The sequence below is a fragment of the Miniopterus natalensis genome, chromosome 16 (assembly GCF_054644295.1).
Source record: "Miniopterus natalensis isolate mMinNat1 chromosome 16, mMinNat1.hap1, whole genome shotgun sequence".
In the NCBI taxonomy this organism is placed as follows: domain Eukaryota; kingdom Metazoa; phylum Chordata; class Mammalia; order Chiroptera; family Miniopteridae; genus Miniopterus; species Miniopterus natalensis.
In genome coordinates, this window is record NC_142096.1 from 43,903,007 (window position 1) to 43,918,936 (window position 15,930).

The window sequence follows — 15,930 nt, forward strand, 5'->3', positions numbered from 1 at the left end:
AGCAAAGGATGGTGCTTCACTGGCTTGGGGAGCTTAAGCACAATCTTTGCCCAATGGGGGGCTAACCCCTAAATTATGCTGACCAAGATAACACTTCCAGGAAGCCAGGCTTAAACCTAAGTAGTGGGAGGGGGGTGGTGCTGAGTAGTGACATCAGAAGATGCACACTGTAGGGGAACTGAGTTCACAGCACTGGCCCAGACAAACCACTAGACTGGTAAACTAACAAAACAGCAGCATCAGCATGTCCAGCATCAGCTAATCATAATCCAGTTTTCCTATAACAGATCATCTAAAATGTCCAGTTTTCAACAAAATAAAGAGACATGCAATGAAACAGTTTAGTGTGACAGGTGTACAGCAGAGGTCGGCAATAGTAACTGCCTTTGAAGGGGCCCAGATTATGGACTTAGACACACACCCACTGCCCACAATGGGGCAGTGGCAGGATACATCCTGGTACTTCTACTAGATGGGTTTCAAATAGCTAACAAAATATTGAGTTCCGCAGAATTATTTACAGGGATTTCATTGGGCATTTTTTCAGTGAAAAACACAAAAAGTGTATAAAATGATCCCATTTTTTAAAAACCCCCACAAAAACCTGATTTCCTAAGCTACCATATGTCTGTACACGCACAACTTCCTGTATTTGCGTATAATTTGTACATAATTACATGAACACGGATAAAAACATGGAAATGCCCGTTTATTGGGATAAGGTAAATGAGGAGAGGAGTGTGACGACAGAAGAACCAAGTCAAAATTAAAACTGCCCTAAAAAGAATGTGGCCATGTGTATGTATAATACAAAATCATATATCTATCTTCAAGTGAACAAATGTAAACACTAATGGGTAAGAAAACAAGAGGAAGTGTGTCTCAGCTTGAGCGAATGGATGCATTCATGCCCGCGAACCTCCAAGGGGACTCCCGGATCTAAAGGGAAGCAAAAGCGAGCCAGACGCGCGCCACCAGGGCGGCGTGGGACGCGGGGCTTCACTCCCGGGGGCCTCCACCCCGGCAGCCGGCCGCGGACACAGCCCTGCCTCCGGGGCCAGCGCCGCCCGTTTCCCGGGACCGGAAGTGAGGAATGTGTGGCCGCCAGGAACCACCGCTCTCTGAAACCGGAAGTGGGGGATCAGTGATCCCCGGAACCCTAATTCTGAGGCCGGAAATGGGGAGTCGAACCGCCGGAAACCGTAGTTCTCTGAGAGGCGGAAGCCGGCTTGGCTACCGGGCGGCATGGCGGGCTTAGAACTCCTGTCAGATCAGGGCTACCGGGTGGATGGGCGGCGCGCCGGAGAGCTGCGCAAGATCCAGGCGCGGATGGGAGTGTTCTCGCAGGCCGACGGCTCGGCCTACATCGAGCAGGGCAACACCAAGGCGCTGGCGGTGGTCTACGGGCCGCACGAGGCGAGTGGGCTTGCGCGAGTGGACACCTGCCTGCGGGGGCGGGCGGCGGCTGCCACACTGAAAAGAGGCTCTGGAGGCGACGGCCCGCGCGTGTCTCCGGAGCACGTCTTCGGAGCCGCGGCTCAGTCGGAATAAAAGCGTCCTTATACTGTGATGCACGGTGGTCCCTGCCTTTTTCGTCTGCCTTTGCCTCTTGCGCCCTCCACTCCTCTCTGCTTTTCCTCAGAGTGCCAGGCATGCTCCCCCTCGCTTCCTCACCTCTCTACTCCGACTTCACCGTCTGGATGGCACCTCCCCAGCCCACCTTATTCACGTGGCAAGTCCTGTCCCCTACAACCACAGGCTTCCCTGCCTTTCTGCACCAGTCACCTGAGACACCAATTTAATTTCTTTCTCATCCTTTGTCTCCCCACCAACATAACTTCCGTGAGCACAGGGACTTTAAATACCCGGCCCACCCCCCGCCCTGGTTTTATTGGCAGTCTCCAGCGCTGTAATAGTGCCTGCCAGCAAAGGCACTGAAAAAATGTTTGCTCAACGCATGAGTCTTGGAGCCCAGCTTTCCTGGGGGAGGGAGCTAAGAGGGGAAAGGCCAGAGGGAGTGGAAGCAAGCATGGTACCTTTGCAGAGCAGAAAGGCTGCTGGTGGGGAAGATGGAAAATAATTCCAAATGAGGTTGAGGGGGTCTAGGGAGGCATGAACTCAGGGCTCTGTAGACCAGGGAAAAGATTTAGGAATTTAACTGATGGGGAGCCTTTGGCAGTATGCGGCTGTATAGAGACAGAATCAGACTTGGTATTTGTAAACAGACTATGGCCACAAATGGAAAATGAGTGGGAGGGGATGAGGCAAGGATGGAAACAGGGAGGCCTGTTAAGAGAGATAAGACCTAGAGGTGATGGTGGCATAGAGATTGTTCATGTGGCCCTCCATCAGGCTATGCTTTGCAGGTAGAGTAGTTGCTCTTGTTGAGATGTTGGAGGGGGAGGGAGAGGAGGGAGGCTGAGGTTCGAGGCCTGAGCCAGAGGAAGGGGTAGTGTGAGCTAGGAGAAATGGGCCTGGCTCACTTGTCCTTTCTCCCCCAGATCCGGGGCTCCCGGGCACGAGCCCTACCAGACAGGGCCCTGGTAAACTGTCAGTACAGTTCTGCAACCTTCAGCACAGGTGAGCGCAAGCGGCGGCCACATGGGGACCGGAAGTCCTGCGAGATGGGTCTGCAGCTGCGTCAGACCTTCGAAGCAGCGATCCTTACACAACTGCACCCGCGCTCTCAGATTGACATATATGTACAGGTTAGCAGGCAGCAGCCCTCAACCTGGGGACAGGAGGGTGATGGAGGGTGTGAGAGGGAATGGGGGTGGGCAGCCTAATTTACTTATGCCACTGTGGGGGGGGCTCCCTGCAGGTGCTGCAGGCAGATGGTGGGACCTATGCCGCTTGTGTGAATGCAGCCACACTGGCAGTGCTGGATGCTGGGATACCAATGCGGGACTTTGTGTGTGCCTGCTCAGCTGGCTTTGTGGATGGCACAGCCCTGGCAGACCTTAGCCACATAGAAGAAGCAGCTGGTGGCCCCCAGCTCGCCTTGGCCCTGCTGCCGGCCTCAGGCCAAATTGCACTGCTTGAGATGGATGCCAGGCTGCATGAAGACCACCTGGAGCGGGTGCTAGATGCCGCTGCCCGGGCTGCCCGAGATGTGCACAGTCTGCTGGACCACGTGGTTCGGCAACATGTACGTGAGGCCTCTATCCTGCTGGGGGACTGAGCATCCTGCTATCCATGCCCAGAATAAAATCCACACACAGTGTACTGCACTTTGATCTCCCCACAGTATTTCATACTCTCAGAGCTTGGCCTGGTGCTGGCTGTGGGGGTGACTAGGGACCTTCCCCCATACAGGAACTACATACCTCTAGCAACCTCAGGATTCGAATCCTGAAGGAGAAGGTGGGGAGGAGTGTATCCCTGGGTGGAGAGAGCAGCTTGTGCCCAGAAGGGTTCAAGGCAGCCAAGCAGTGAGGTATGGCCTGGCAGGCTGCCTTGAACAGCAGGGCTTTACTCCCAGCGGGTCTCCACCCCTGCCCCACTGACCGGGGGCCACCATTAGACTGTGGAGTCTGTTATCCTCACTCCAGCACATGCAGGGCCCTGAGCACAAGGGCTGAGGGAGAACTCAGCTGGCTATGGGTAACCACCATGGATATGTGGGGGCTATGTCTCGCATCCTAGGGACTATGGTTTGAACTAAATGGCCCCCTTTCACCTAAGAACTCTTTGGGCCTGTCCTACTTGGGCTCCAAAAGTACAACAGACACATGTTCTCACCTGGAATTTTCTGTCCTCAGCTCTGACCCGCCCTCAGTGGGACAAACACTACCCTCTCCCCACCACTGCTCTTGGGCAGACGTCCCCTTCCTCCACCTCCTGCTCTTAGACCTGCCTATGCCCTGACCACCAGCCCCTGCAGTTCACACCCAGAAGCTGCTTCTCCCCTAAAATCCTGGGCACCTCCCAGCCTGGACAGGAGTGCTCCCCGGCTCCTCTGAGACCCGTGTTGGCTAGTAGTACCATCTGCCCTTCCTCCCTGTGGTCTTCTGACCCGGATGACCTCAGTGCTGGGCTCACGCCGTGATTCCACTCAGGTCCATAGGAATGAGTGTGCCAAAGCCTTGACCTCTCAGTCCGCAGAAGCCCCCTTCTCACCCACTCCACCGACATTCAGACCTGTCATTTCCAGTAGCAGCCTACGGGCACCCATGCTCAGGTTGCCGCCTCCGGTGTTCCGCCCACCTGCCTAATTCATCACCCTTCTCTGACTCTTGTAAGAGCCTTTGAGTCTGAGCTTTCTCATTGTCTCCACCGGCCCCAACGGCGCCCGGTCGTCCTCCCAGCTTTCCGGTGCCTCACGCGGCGGGCCCGGGAGTCCCGCCCCTAGCCCCGCCCCTGCCACACCCCTTCCGCCCCGGGCCGCGCGGTGGCCGCGCTAGGTGGGGGCTACCGCGCGTGCGCGGCCACGCGAGGGCCGCCGGGACCGGAACTGCGGGCGGCGCCGAGCCCGGTGTGTTACGAGGAGGGGGCGCCCGGTCGGCGGCCGTAGCTGACAGCGGGGGCGGCCCCGGAGCCGCCCCGCCCCGCCATGGGCCTCCTGTCGGACCCGATGCGCCGGCGCGCGCTCGTCCGCCTCATTCTGCGCCTCAACGCGCCGCTCTGGTGAGGGCGGGGCCGAGGGTCCGGGGCTGGAGTTGCCTGCGACCCCTCTGGGTGCCCGTCCCCTCTCGCTCGGAGCGTCACTCGGAGCATCAGCCCGGGCTCGGCTCTCTCGTCCGAGTCCCTAGTGCTGGGACTCTGTGTCCAGGTCCCTCAGGCACCCCTCGAGCCCGGGTGCAGGGGTTAGGCCCGGATCTCAGGACGCGCTGACGCTCTGTTGCGTCGCCCCTCTCCGCAGCGTACTGAGCTACGTAGCGGGCATCGCCTGGTTCCTGGCGCTGGCCTTCCCGCCGCTGACCCAGCGCACGTACATGTCGGAGAACGCCATGGGCTCCACCATGGTGGAGGAGCAGTTTGGGGGCGGAGACCGTGCCCGGGGCTTTGCCAGGGACTTCGCTGCCCATCGCAGGAAGTTGGGGTGAGCTGTGGAGTCGTGAGTATGGGGGACGCAGTGGAAGCCAAAGCTAGGGAGTTCTACTCAGAGGCTGTCTTGTGTCTCTAGGGCTCTGCCAGTGGTCTGGCTGGAGCGGACGATGCGGTCAGTGGGGCTGGAGGTCTACACACAGAGTTTTTCCCGGAAACTACCCTTTCCAGATGAGATCCACGAGCGCTTTGTATTGTGTGGAGTGGGGGTGGGTGGGTGCCTGGGACCAAAGAGCGCCTTGAGGGGGTGGCTTGGGGCCAGGGAAATCCCTGGTGGGCATTTTATGGCCAAAAAGGGAGAGGCTACAGCCCTCTAAATGTGGGGTCTTGCTGAGGTTTCCCCATCAATACTGCATGCAGATGGTATCAGGCACCAACGTGTACGGCATCCTGCGGGCCCCACGTGCTGCCAGCACGGAGTCTCTGGTGCTCACCGTACCCTGTGGCCCCGACTCTACCAACAGCCAGGCTGTGGGGCTGCTCCTGGCACTGGCTGCCCACTTTCGGGGTGAGTCTCAGGCTACTCCTGGCAAGGGAGGGTTTGGCCACTGCCTCAGGTCCTGCTGACCCTGCTTCTGGCCTCCAGGGCAGATTTACTGGGCCAAAGACATCATCTTCCTGGTGACAGAACATGACCTTCTGGGCACTGAGGCTTGGCTTGAAGCCTACCATGACATCAATGTCACTGGTGGGTACCCTTACCCTCCCCGCCCCTTTCTCAGGCCACCAACCTCACCAGCCCCCGATTGGCAGCTCACTCACCTGCCCTACAGGCATGCAGTCATCCCCTCTGCAGGGCCGGGCTGGGGCCATCCAGGCAGCCGTGGCCCTGGAGCTGAGCAGCGATGTGGTCACTAGCCTTGACGTGGCTGTGGAAGGGCTCAATGGGCAGCTGCCCAACCTTGACCTGCTCAACCTTTTCCATACCTTCTGCCAGAAAGGGGGGCTGCTATGCACGCTGCAGGGCAAGGTAGGACTGCCTGCCTGAGGGATACGGGGCCTCTGTGTGTGTGTGGCAGGGTATCTGACCCTGTCTCCAAACCCTCAAAGTTGCAGCCACAGGACTGGACATCGATTGATGGGCCACTACAGGGTCTGCAGACACTGCTGCTCATGGTTTTGCAGCAGGCCTCTGGCCGTCCCCACGGTCCCCATGGCCTTTTCCTGCGCTACCGCGTGGAGGCTCTAACACTACGTGGTATCAATAGTTTCCGCCAGTATAAGTATGACCTGGTGGCAGTGGGCAAGTAAGTGGCTCTTTTCCTCCCTTTCCATGCTCAGGGTGGGGTGGAAGTGCCTGGGGTGCTGGCCGTCCTTGACTTTGTGTCTCACCTGCAGGGCTCTGGAGGGCATGTTCCGAAAGCTCAACCACCTTCTGGAGCGTCTGCACCAGTCCTTCTTCTTCTATCTGCTCCCCACCCTCTCCCGTTTTGTCTCCATCGGCCTCTACATGCCTGCTGCTGGTTTCTTGCTCCTGGTCCTTGGTCTCAAGATATCCTCTGCACCCTCACTGTTCATTTGTTACCAGCCTCAGGTCCCCTCCACTCTAGGCTAGGGAGAGCCCCACATCCTTGGGGTGAGGGAGGGAGGGTGAGCCTTGGGTGCCCCACCAGGCAGATCCCATCACACCTCTTGTCAGGGTCCTTGACTAGGCCATGCCCTGGAACTGTGGATGCAGCTGCATGAGGTTGGAGTGGGCCCTAAGGAGGCTGGAGCGGCTTCTGGACCCATTCCTCCCCTCCCCCCAGCACAGGTGATGGTCACCCCACTCCTGCTCTTGGGATGGAGTTCTAAAATCCTGGGAACTGGTTACTGCTGCCAGTCAGTTTTAACTGGTGGGGTGGTAGTAAGGATCCTTGGGCTCACCTGGCCCCAGGGCCCATCTCCAACTGCCTGTGTGCCCTGCAGGGTATGGGGCTGGCTTCCCTTGTGGCACCCTTGCTAATCTCACAGGCCATGGGTCTGGCCCTCTACGTCCTACCAGTGCTGGGCCAACATGTGGCCGCCCAGCACTTCCCCGTGGCCGAGGCTGAGGCTGTGGTGTTGACGCTGCTGGCCATCTATGCAGCTGGCCTGGCCCTTCCACATAACACCCACCGGTGAGGAGCTGGGCTGGGTGGGCACAGGGAGGGGGCACCCCGGACAATCAGGCAGCTGCCTCTGAGCCCCTTACCTTGCAGTGTGGTGAGCACACAGGCCCCAGACAGGGGCTGGATGGCACTGAAGCTGGTAGCCCTGATCTACCTGGCACTACAGCTGGCCTGCATTGCCCTCACCAACTTCTCGCTTGGCTTCCTGCTGGCCGCCACCATGGTGCCTGCTGCTGCACTCAGTGAGCCCTGTGGGCCCCGGTATGTACTGGTCAGTTACCCTGAGGGCCTATGCCCCTCATCACAGACTCCATCCTCTCATAGTACCCATTTTCCCCAACTTAGTGCCTATGCCCCCAACTCAGAGCCCACCCTAACCCTGCTCCTCCACCCAGACCACTCTATGCTGCCCTGCTGGTGCTGACAAGCCCAGCAGTCACACTCCTGGGAAGCCTGTTCCTGTGGCAAGAGCTGCAAGAGGTACCACTGTCACTGACTGAGGGCTGGCAGCTCTTCCTGGCTGCACTGGCACAGGGCATACTAGAACACCACATCTACGGTGCTCTGCTTTTTCCACTGCTGGCTCTGGGCCTCTACCCCTGCTGGCTGCTCTTCTGGAATGTTCTCTTCTGGAAGTGATGTCTGCTTGCCCTGTGGTACGGAGACTGTGGTGGGAACTCCCCAAACACCCCCATATCCTCCTTCGTAGAAAATAAACCGGTGTCTTGTTTCATCTGCTCTTGCGCTCCTGACCCATTGTCTACTGTCTGTGTGGGCTCCAGGACCTACGGGAGAGCAGCTCTGACTACAGGGCTTGGCATTCCCGAACAGCTCCTTCCAGGAGGGCACCACCCTGGTCCACTTACTGGATGACATCTCTGCTAGCCGGGAGCACTCCCCCAGCCCCAGAGGTCTCTGCGCATCATAGTCCAGTGCTATGGGAGGCACAGTGGTGGGTAAGAGGAAACAGTGGGCAAGGCTTGAGAGTCTGATAGGAGCTGAGGCACCCAGAGACCTCACAGTGCCACTGTAGTCAGCACTGGGGCTAAAGGAGGCAGAGGGGCTGGAGCTGGAGCCTGCAGAGGAAGCTGGGGAGTGGGGGCCCAGCCAAGGCCAAGACCTTGGTATGGGCTTAATATGGAGCAGAGAGGAGCATTCGGCCCAGCTTCCTCAGAGCTGAACCAGGCCAGGCACCCATGATGGGCAGAGCAGGGGAGCCCACCCAGCACCACCCAGAAACAGATAGTCCACGGGGCATGGCCCCCCGGGGAAGGGCACTGGTGGACCAGCACAGAGAGAAGTGCTGATTGTTCTGAGATCCCTGAAAGGAACTGGGATGTCCAGTGTTCATTCTGGAGGGAAGAAAAGCAAAGGATGGCCCTTTGATGATGCCAGGGCCACATCAACCTGGAGAGGCTGCTAGCACCCCACAGGGCAGTGGGAGGAATACACTCTTCATAGGCCTCAGTGTTAGAGGGAGGCAGAGCAGCGCTACCTGGAGGATCAACTCCTCACCAGTGTCCCTTCAGTACTACTTGTGGCCTGGGGAGTCCCAAGGAGGAAGCTCCAGCCCCAAACTGCTGCCCAGGCCTGCCCTTGTGGTGGGGCTCCCCTCAATACCTCATGACCTTTGGTTCCACAGTGGAGAATCAGCTGGCACACCCCCAGGGCAAGTACTCATTGGGGTTTTCTCTGGGGCCTCTCCCCATAGAGGTCCCTGCTGGTTCCTATTGATGGGCAAATGCACTCAGTTCAGCATTGTGGGGATGGGAGTAGGGCAAGGGTGCTGGAGACCCACTGTGACTAGCAGCCTTTCTTTAGACTGCTGGTCTCCAAGGCCTGGCTGGAACCAGACCTTGTACTGATTTTTTTTTTGAGAGAGAGGAAGGGAGAGGGACAGAGAAAGAAAAACATGGATGTGAGAGCAGACCACGGATTGTCTGCCTCCTGCATGCCCCCTATTGGGGATCAAACTCACAACCCCAGGCATGTTCCCTGACAGGGAATTGAACCAGCAACCTTTTGGTGCCCAACAAACAGCCGCACTGCCCAGGGCTCTAAGTTACTCTCTATGTTGAACAATCTGTCCAGCTCCTCAGGCTTCCACCCACCCCACAGTGTCCCTAGGAGCACCTCTCACGCTGGCCTCTCTCAGGTCTCTCCCCTGGTCAGTCTGGCGTGTTGTCTCTGGGCCTCCTGTCTTCCAAGACACATGGACATCTTCACTGTGTTATGGTCTCCTGTAGTCTCTTTCCTTGTGGACTGACATCTAATACAAAATCCCTTCCAGCTGGACTTTGGCCTCAATCGGCCGTTTTTAGCTGGACCTAGGCAGTTTATTATTTATTCATTCATTTATTTATTTATTTATTTATTTATTTATTTATTTATTTATTATTTTTAAAAATATGTTTTGATTTCAGAGAGAGGAAAGGAGAGGGGGAGAGAGAAACATCAATGATGAGAGTCATCGATCAGCTGCCTCCTGCATGCATCCTACTGGGGATCAAGCCTGCAACACGGGCATGTGCCCTGACCAGGAATCGAACCATGATCTCCTGGTTCCTAGGTCAACCAATGCTCAACCACTGAGCAACACTGGCTGGGCCCTAGGCAGTCATTTAAATACAAGTCACAAAAATACATTAAATCATGGAACATATAAGTGGGAACAAAAGCTAAAAGATCATCTCAATTGTGTCTGAGCTTACATGTGCAGAAGTCTCCCTGGCTGCACACAAAAGTTGAAGGGGGACTGTGGGAACAACAAAGTTGATTTGTTGGGTAGTCGTCATTTCTGTTCTAATTTTCACCGTCACTTGATTTTTTTGTTTTTAAAGAAAAGTCAGGTGGTAAAGACATAGGTCATATGTAAAAGGGATGAATATAAAGTCCTAAACACTTCCCTTTGAAGGTGTGGCAGTGTAGCAACTTTACCAATATCAGTTCTCCATAGTTAGAGCCACACTTTTGACATGAGCACAGGCCACCCCCACATAAAGACACTCCCAGTCTGTTATGCAGTCAAGTGTGACCATGTGACTGTGCTATGGCCCATAGCCTATGAGCAGAAGCTTCAAGGGCGAATTCTGAGACATGCGACTGCCCTTAACAGCCCATCTCTCTCCTGCCCATGGGAATGTGGAAGTGATGGTTGGGATGTGAGGTATACCTCACATCGAGGGTGGAGGCAAATGAGGGGGCTCCCTGATCATCAGAAGCCATCACAGCAGCCCCAGGTTGCTAAACCGGGCTTCATTGACAAGAAAGAAACAAAACTCTACCTTGTTTAAGCAATTGTTATCTGGAGTTTTCTGACACTCTGACCTGCTTCCAACCAATACAAGAGGAGCTATTGCTGAACTCAGCTGATACAGGGACTCTTAGGTGGTGCCAGCTGGCAAATTTAGAAGTATGTGTGTATCTGTTGTGTAGATAATCAGTACTTAATAGTAGGTACTTACCTCCCATGCCCCAGAAGAGAAGCACAATGGGGCAGGTTCTTTCTTATTTTCTGCCATTTTTCTAGCACAGAGCCAGATACACAGAATAATCATTTGTTGAAGGAAAGAATCAGAGAGATCCCTGTGAATGCAATCATGGAGGTCCAGAAAAAAGCTCCGAGGGTAGACCTGTTGCCTTCCACAGGGGCCTAGATGTCTATTTATGGCTTGTGATGTGTGAAGTGAGTGCCCAGGAATTGAGGGCAGAGATCTGGGGACACCCCTCCCAAGGCAGGCCACTCTCCACAGACCTGTCTACACCCAGCAGCCTTACAACTGGGATGTCCACAGGTGCCCACCTCAGGCTTGGGACACCTCTGGCAACTCCCCGCTGGGTGTCTCAGGTTTCCTCTCAGCTCTCTAGGACCCTTTGCCAAGTTACCTACTCCACCTGAGGCTTCAGTGTCGGGAGCTCAAGGGCTGCCCCAGATGTGTTACTTGTGAAATGCTCCCACAGGCTCCGTCTGCCCACTCTCAGGTTCTGTCTCCCACCCAAGCCCCTCTTCTGAAGACCTATCTATGTTACTTCCACCTCCTGGATGCGCCATGGTCACTTCTAAGTATTTGTGTCCCAACCCGTATGTATTTGTGTTCACCTCCCATCCTGTATGCACTTCCTCCCCTGGCCCCATGAATCTACTGTCTCCCTCTGGACTTCCCTATCAGTGGACTCACAGTATGTCCTCTGTTGTGACTGGCTTCTCTCGCTTAGCACAGTGTTCTCAAGGTTTATCTGTGTTGTCCAAGTGTCAGTACTTCTTTCTATGGCTGAATATTCCACTGTATGGAACTGCTACACATTTTATCCATTCATCAAGTGGTGGACATCTGGGTTGTTTCTATCTTTTTGGCTGTTAATGGATAATGCAGCTTTCAATTTTCATGAAGTCAACCAGGGAGAAACCGTCACTACCCTGACTTCTCTGGTTCCTCCTATGGACTTTCATTCAAAGCTGTCCCTCCCAGCTTCCTCTCCTTTGCTGGACTTGCCTCTGGTTCTTGCTATAGCAATCTTGTTCCAGATTGCAATTCCCTGATATTCTCAAATAAACCCACTTTTTGTTTCTGGGGGAGAAATGATGTTTTATTTTTAATATATCTTTATTGATTTCAGAGAGAGGAAAGGAGAGGGAGAGAGAGAGATAGAAACATCAATGATGAGAGAGTCATTGACCCGCCGCCTCCTGCACGCCCTGGACTGAGGATGGAGCCGCAACTCGGGCATGTGCCCTGACCCGGAATCGAACCTCCATCTCCTGGATCCTAGGAGGATGCTCAACCGCTGAGCCACGCCCGGCGGCAGGGCAAAGGATGTTTTATTTTTAAGGTCCACATTCGCTTTGGTTAATCTCAAGAGTTCTGAAGCAGGTGGCTGACAGTTACTGCTAGTTTTTTCCTCTTATGCAAAGAGAAGGCTTAGCAAATTTCCCGAGGTCCTTACTCCTTCACCTTCAGTAAGGACAGTGACTTCTTGAGGGTCCGTGGCTGCCATGCTCCTGGCTTCTGGGGCGGGCGGTTTCCGCGCATAATGTGTAATAACCCTTGTCATTTGGCTGAAGAAGAGCCTACCTGGAAAGACGCCAGTCTAGCCTAAGCGTGTGGGCCCGGCAGGTGAGGGCCCTGCCCGTGGCCGAGAGGCAGCGCAGGAGGGCCGGCGGCGCAGGCTCCCGGCTGCCGGGCCGCACGGCCGGCGCGCCCTCAACCGCGCGGAGCAGGGCCGCTGCCGGTTGCGCCAGGTCAGGCCGCGGACTACAGCGAGCGGCGGCCTTGGAGGCGCCCTGGGCTCCAGACCCGGCGGTCCGGGCACTGGGCGCGCGTCTCCGCTGGGCCCCGGAGACCAGCGGCCTACACGCGGAAGCCCGGGTAGTCGACCGTAGTCACGGCAACAGGGAGACGCGACGGGCCCGCCCAGCCGCGGGTTCCCGCAACCCAGGCAGCGTCGCCCCGCGGCGCCTCGGGACCGACTGACCCCAGCCCCGCCCCGCGCTCCCGGCTCTCGCGAGCTTGAAGCTCCCGTGGGGCCGCAGGGGCCGACGGGAGCGGCGGCCGCGCTGAAGAGGGCCAAGATGGCGGCGGCGGCGGCTTCGCTTCGCGGGGCGGTGCTGGGCCCGCGGGGCGCGGGGCTGCCGGGCGCGCGGGCCCGGGGTCTGCTGTGCGGCGCGCGGCCCGGGCAGCTCCCGTTGCGGACGCCTCAGGTGAGCGCTGGCTCGGACCCGGTCGCCGCACGGCCCCGCAGCCCGTGAAGGTCACGGCGGGGAGGCTCCGGGCGCGGGCCAGCCAGCGGGGGAGCGGCCTCAGCCACCCGGCGCCCCTGCCGGGCCTCCGCTGCCTGCCGACCTAGGTGCCTCCCGGGAGTGGGGCCCGGCGCCCACTCCTCTGAACAGCCGAAGCGCCTCGTGCCGAGCGTGGGGGTGGCGGGGCGGGCTCCCGGCCGGGTCCGGGCTGAGGGCTTTACCCTGGGGGCGCACTCAGGCCCGCTCCTGTTCGGGCCTTCCGGACTGCACTGGGCCCGCGTCCTGAAGTGACCTCAGCCCGACCTCGGCCAGCTGCTGTGACCTTGGCCGGCCCCAGCACCCTTGCGCACTTCGGCGTGATCCCCGACCCAGGATCTGAGAACACGTCTCACACCCCTTCCTCAAGGCCGACTCGCGGTCCAGGGGTCAGCCGTGCGGAGGAGTGGGGCGGGCAGTGGCGCAGAGTGTGCTTTTGGCGGCCCCCAGGAGGTGGCCAGTGCTGGGTGATGAGTGGGAGAGGTAGGCGCCGAGAGTCAGATCCCCAGGTAGGGATGGGTGGTGTTCTGGCAGGCGCTGAGCGGGGCTCTTGCAGGCAGTGTCCTTGTCGTCGAAGTCTGGTCTGTCCCGGGGCCGGAAAGTGATGCTGTCTGCACTGGGCATGCTGGCGGCAGGGGGTGCAGGGCTGGCTGTGGCTCTGCATTCTGCCGTAAGTGCCAGCGACCTGGAGCTGCACCCCCCCAGCTATCCGTGGTCCCACCGCGGCCTCCTCTCCTCCCTGGACCATACCAGGTGTGCGGCTGGTTGGCTGGGGGAGTTTCTGGGTGGGGTGGAATCCGGGGCACCACTAACCCTTTCCCTCTCTTTAGCATCCGGAGGGGTTTCCAGGTATATAAGCAGGTGTGCTCCTCCTGCCACAGCATGGACTACGTGGCTTACCGCCACCTGGTGGGCGTGTGCTACACCGAGGATGAAGCGAAGGCCCTGGCGGAAGAGGTGGGGGGCCTGGGGATGCTGCAAAGGACCCAGGGGTTGGGGCTCCCACTGTGGAGGATAGACAGCAGGGTTGTAATGGTGCCTTTGGTGGCAGGTGGAGATTCAGGACGGCCCCAATGAAGATGGGGAGATGTTCATGCGACCAGGGAAGCTGTCTGACTATTTCCCCAAACCGTACCCCAACCCTGAGGCCGCCAGAGCAGCCAACAATGGAGCAGTGCCCCCTGACCTCAGCTACATCGTGCGAGCTAGGTACACCAGCTTCCTGCAGGGGGTGGGGGGAGGGGAGGAGGTCCAACTCGTGCCAGAAGCTGAGGAAGCTTGGATCTGGTCCTAGGCATGGTGGTGAAGACTATGTCTTCTCGCTGCTCACCGGCTACTGTGAGCCGCCCACTGGGGTGTTGCTACGAGAAGGCCTCTACTTCAACCCCTACTTCCCTGGCCAGGCTATTGGCATGGCCCCTCCCATCTACGACGAGGTCTTGGAGTTTGACGATGGTGAGGTCCCTACCCTGAGGGTGGGCATGCCCCATTGCCTGGGATGCTCCCCTGGGTTCTCCTTGGTTGGGGCACTGTCGGTACATGTCTGAGGCAGCTTGTGGGCAGCCCTCACAGCCCTGTCCAGCTCAAGCCATTGTCTGTGTCCTGAGGGGGTCCTCCCATTCCTTTTGAAGCCTTGGGCAGGAACCCATCTATCATGGAGGGGATGTTCTAAAGGCTGTCCCAGGTTGGGCAGGGGTCCCAAGGGCATCCTTCACCACTTGTCCTTGGTCCAGGCACCCCAGCTACCATGTCCCAGGTAGCCAAGGATGTGTGTACCTTCCTGCGCTGGGCATCTGAGCCAGAACATGACCATCGAAAACGCATGGGGCTTAAGGTGAAAGGGTTGGGCAAGGGGGCAGTGGGCATGGCAGAGGGAGGGGCTGGGAGCCGGGCAGGGGTCCTTTCTGCCTCCTTTCTCTGAGCCTGCCTCATCCCCAGATGTTGATGATGATGGGCTTGCTGTTGCCCCTGGTCTACGCCATGAAGCGGCATAAGTGGTCAGTTCTGAAGAGCCGGAAGCTGGCATATCGGCCACCCAAGTGACACTGCCCAGGGTCTGCTTGCCATCCTGTTTGAATGGGCCCTCAAGCCAAGAAGCCATCCTGGTTCTCTTCAGACGCCAGCTGGCCCTCTTGGCCAAGCCCCTCTTCCTCTGGGCAAAAGGGTGGAGGGGGCAGGAGACCCGGTTCAAGCTCAAAGTCCTTCAGCTTCTATCATGGAAATAAATTAAGTTTCTCAATGGACACATTTGAGCTATTGTGAGATGGGAGTGTAGTTTGCAGGGTCTTTGAGACTAAGACCTTGGCCCTCAGAGCTCCCAGGGATGTCCCATGTACTGTGATGCTGACTGCTGGCTGGGAGTCACAAACCGTTCTGGATGTGGGACAGGACGCAAAGACCTGTTAGAGAAGGTGGCAGCATTCATTGGGGTGGAGAGTACCTGGTCACAGAGGTGAAAAAAGCCTGGTTGGACATGGCCCAGGGATCTGCCAGAGTAACCAGCCAAGTGTCAGTGTGTTGAACCACTTGGTCTTCATCCTGAGGGCAGCAGAGGAGCCCTTGGCAACATTCCAAAGGGAGGGGCCTGGTCTAAAGTAGGAGCTGTTTGGGGCTGGGCGTGACTGGGAGAGGGGGATACCTCTCACTTCTACTCAGGAAACAGATAAGCAGGCAGAAACCACTTAGAATGTGCTCCTGGTCTCTTGCCTGGACAGTTAAGAGGGATCCACTGAGAAAGGGTCATGTTGGAGGGGAGCAGGGTAGTGGGCTGTCTAGGTATTTGTCATGGGATGGTCCCTCCTAGCAATCCACAGGCAACTGTGGTTGGGCCCAGGCCAGACAGCTAAGCAGAGCTAGGTCATGCAGCAACAGGCTGGAGGGAGGGAAACAGCAGTGGATCTGTCAGTGGTAGGCCATGGACATGTTGCCTTAACAGTAGCACAGGGCCCTTAGCTTCTGAGCCTTTCTTGTCCCCAAGAAGGGAATGTAAGGCATCCTGGCTGGAACAGCCCCACGGAATTG

General features: G+C 57.4%; 3 protein-coding genes across 5 annotated transcripts; all 3 read left to right on the top strand.

The window, feature by feature from the left end:
* Positions 1-1,245: 1,245 nt before the first annotated feature.
* On the top strand, positions 1,246-3,385 carry EXOSC4 (exosome component 4). The gene is made up of 3 exons (XM_016216584.2): positions 1,246-1,416; positions 2,502-2,708; positions 2,822-3,385. Exons 1-3 carry the CDS (start codon positions 1,246-1,248, stop codon positions 3,179-3,181), a joined length of 738 nt encoding a protein of 245 aa, XP_016072070.1. The 3' UTR covers positions 3,182-3,385.
* Positions 3,386-4,481: 1,096 nt separating this feature from the next.
* On the top strand, positions 4,482-7,875 carry GPAA1 (glycosylphosphatidylinositol anchor attachment 1). Of its 2 annotated transcripts, XM_087825224.1 has the most exons (12): positions 4,482-4,626; positions 4,862-5,041; positions 5,126-5,237; positions 5,407-5,554; positions 5,633-5,734; positions 5,820-6,016; positions 6,097-6,293; positions 6,385-6,538; positions 6,704-6,799; positions 6,955-7,145; positions 7,227-7,397; positions 7,532-7,875. In XM_087825224.1, the coding sequence occupies exons 1-12, from the start codon at positions 4,553-4,555 to the stop codon at positions 7,773-7,775; spliced, it is 1,866 nt and encodes a 621-aa protein (XP_087681350.1). In that variant the 5' UTR covers positions 4,482-4,552; the 3' UTR covers positions 7,776-7,875. The 2 variants fall into 2 exon arrangements, with proteins under 2 accessions (XP_087681350.1, XP_087681351.1); XM_087825225.1 differs by lacking the exon at positions 5,633-5,734 and having other exon boundaries at positions 5,769-6,016.
* A 4,830-nt stretch (positions 7,876-12,705) lies between these two features.
* CYC1 (cytochrome c1) lies at positions 12,706-15,152 on the top strand. 2 transcript variants are annotated; one of them, XM_087825549.1, is made up of 7 exons: positions 12,706-12,834; positions 13,466-13,662; positions 13,740-13,866; positions 13,961-14,118; positions 14,204-14,364; positions 14,643-14,743; positions 14,848-15,152. In XM_087825549.1, the coding sequence occupies exons 1-7, from the start codon at positions 12,706-12,708 to the stop codon at positions 14,950-14,952; spliced, it is 978 nt and encodes a 325-aa protein (XP_087681675.1). In that variant the 3' UTR covers positions 14,953-15,152. The 2 variants fall into 2 exon arrangements, with proteins under 2 accessions (XP_087681675.1, XP_016072125.1); XM_016216639.2 differs by lacking the exon at positions 12,706-12,834 and adding an exon at positions 12,966-13,392.
* The last annotated feature ends 778 nt before the right edge of the window (positions 15,153-15,930 follow it).

Coding starts and splice junctions, on each gene's coding strand:
- EXOSC4 (XM_016216584.2), top strand. CDS start 1,246: ATGGCGGGCTTAGAACTCCTGTCAGATCAGGGCTACCGGGTGGATGGG. Junction 1,417..2,501: donor TGGTCTACGGGCCGCACGAG/GCGAGTGGGCTT, acceptor TTTCTCCCCCAG/ATCCGGGGCTCCCGGGCACG. Junction 2,709..2,821: donor AGATTGACATATATGTACAG/GTTAGCAGGCAG, acceptor GGCTCCCTGCAG/GTGCTGCAGGCAGATGGTGG.
- GPAA1 (XM_087825224.1), top strand. CDS start 4,553: ATGGGCCTCCTGTCGGACCCGATGCGCCGGCGCGCGCTCGTCCGCCTC. Junction 4,627..4,861: donor CGCCTCAACGCGCCGCTCTG/GTGAGGGCGGGG, acceptor CCCTCTCCGCAG/CGTACTGAGCTACGTAGCGG. Junction 5,238..5,406: donor ATGAGATCCACGAGCGCTTT/GTATTGTGTGGA, acceptor TACTGCATGCAG/ATGGTATCAGGCACCAACGT.
- CYC1 (XM_087825549.1), top strand. CDS start 12,706: ATGGCGGCGGCGGCGGCTTCGCTTCGCGGGGCGGTGCTGGGCCCGCGG. Junction 12,835..13,465: donor TCCCGTTGCGGACGCCTCAG/GTGAGCGCTGGC, acceptor GGGCTCTTGCAG/GCAGTGTCCTTGTCGTCGAA. Junction 14,119..14,203: donor AGCTACATCGTGCGAGCTAG/GTACACCAGCTT, acceptor ATCTGGTCCTAG/GCATGGTGGTGAAGACTATG.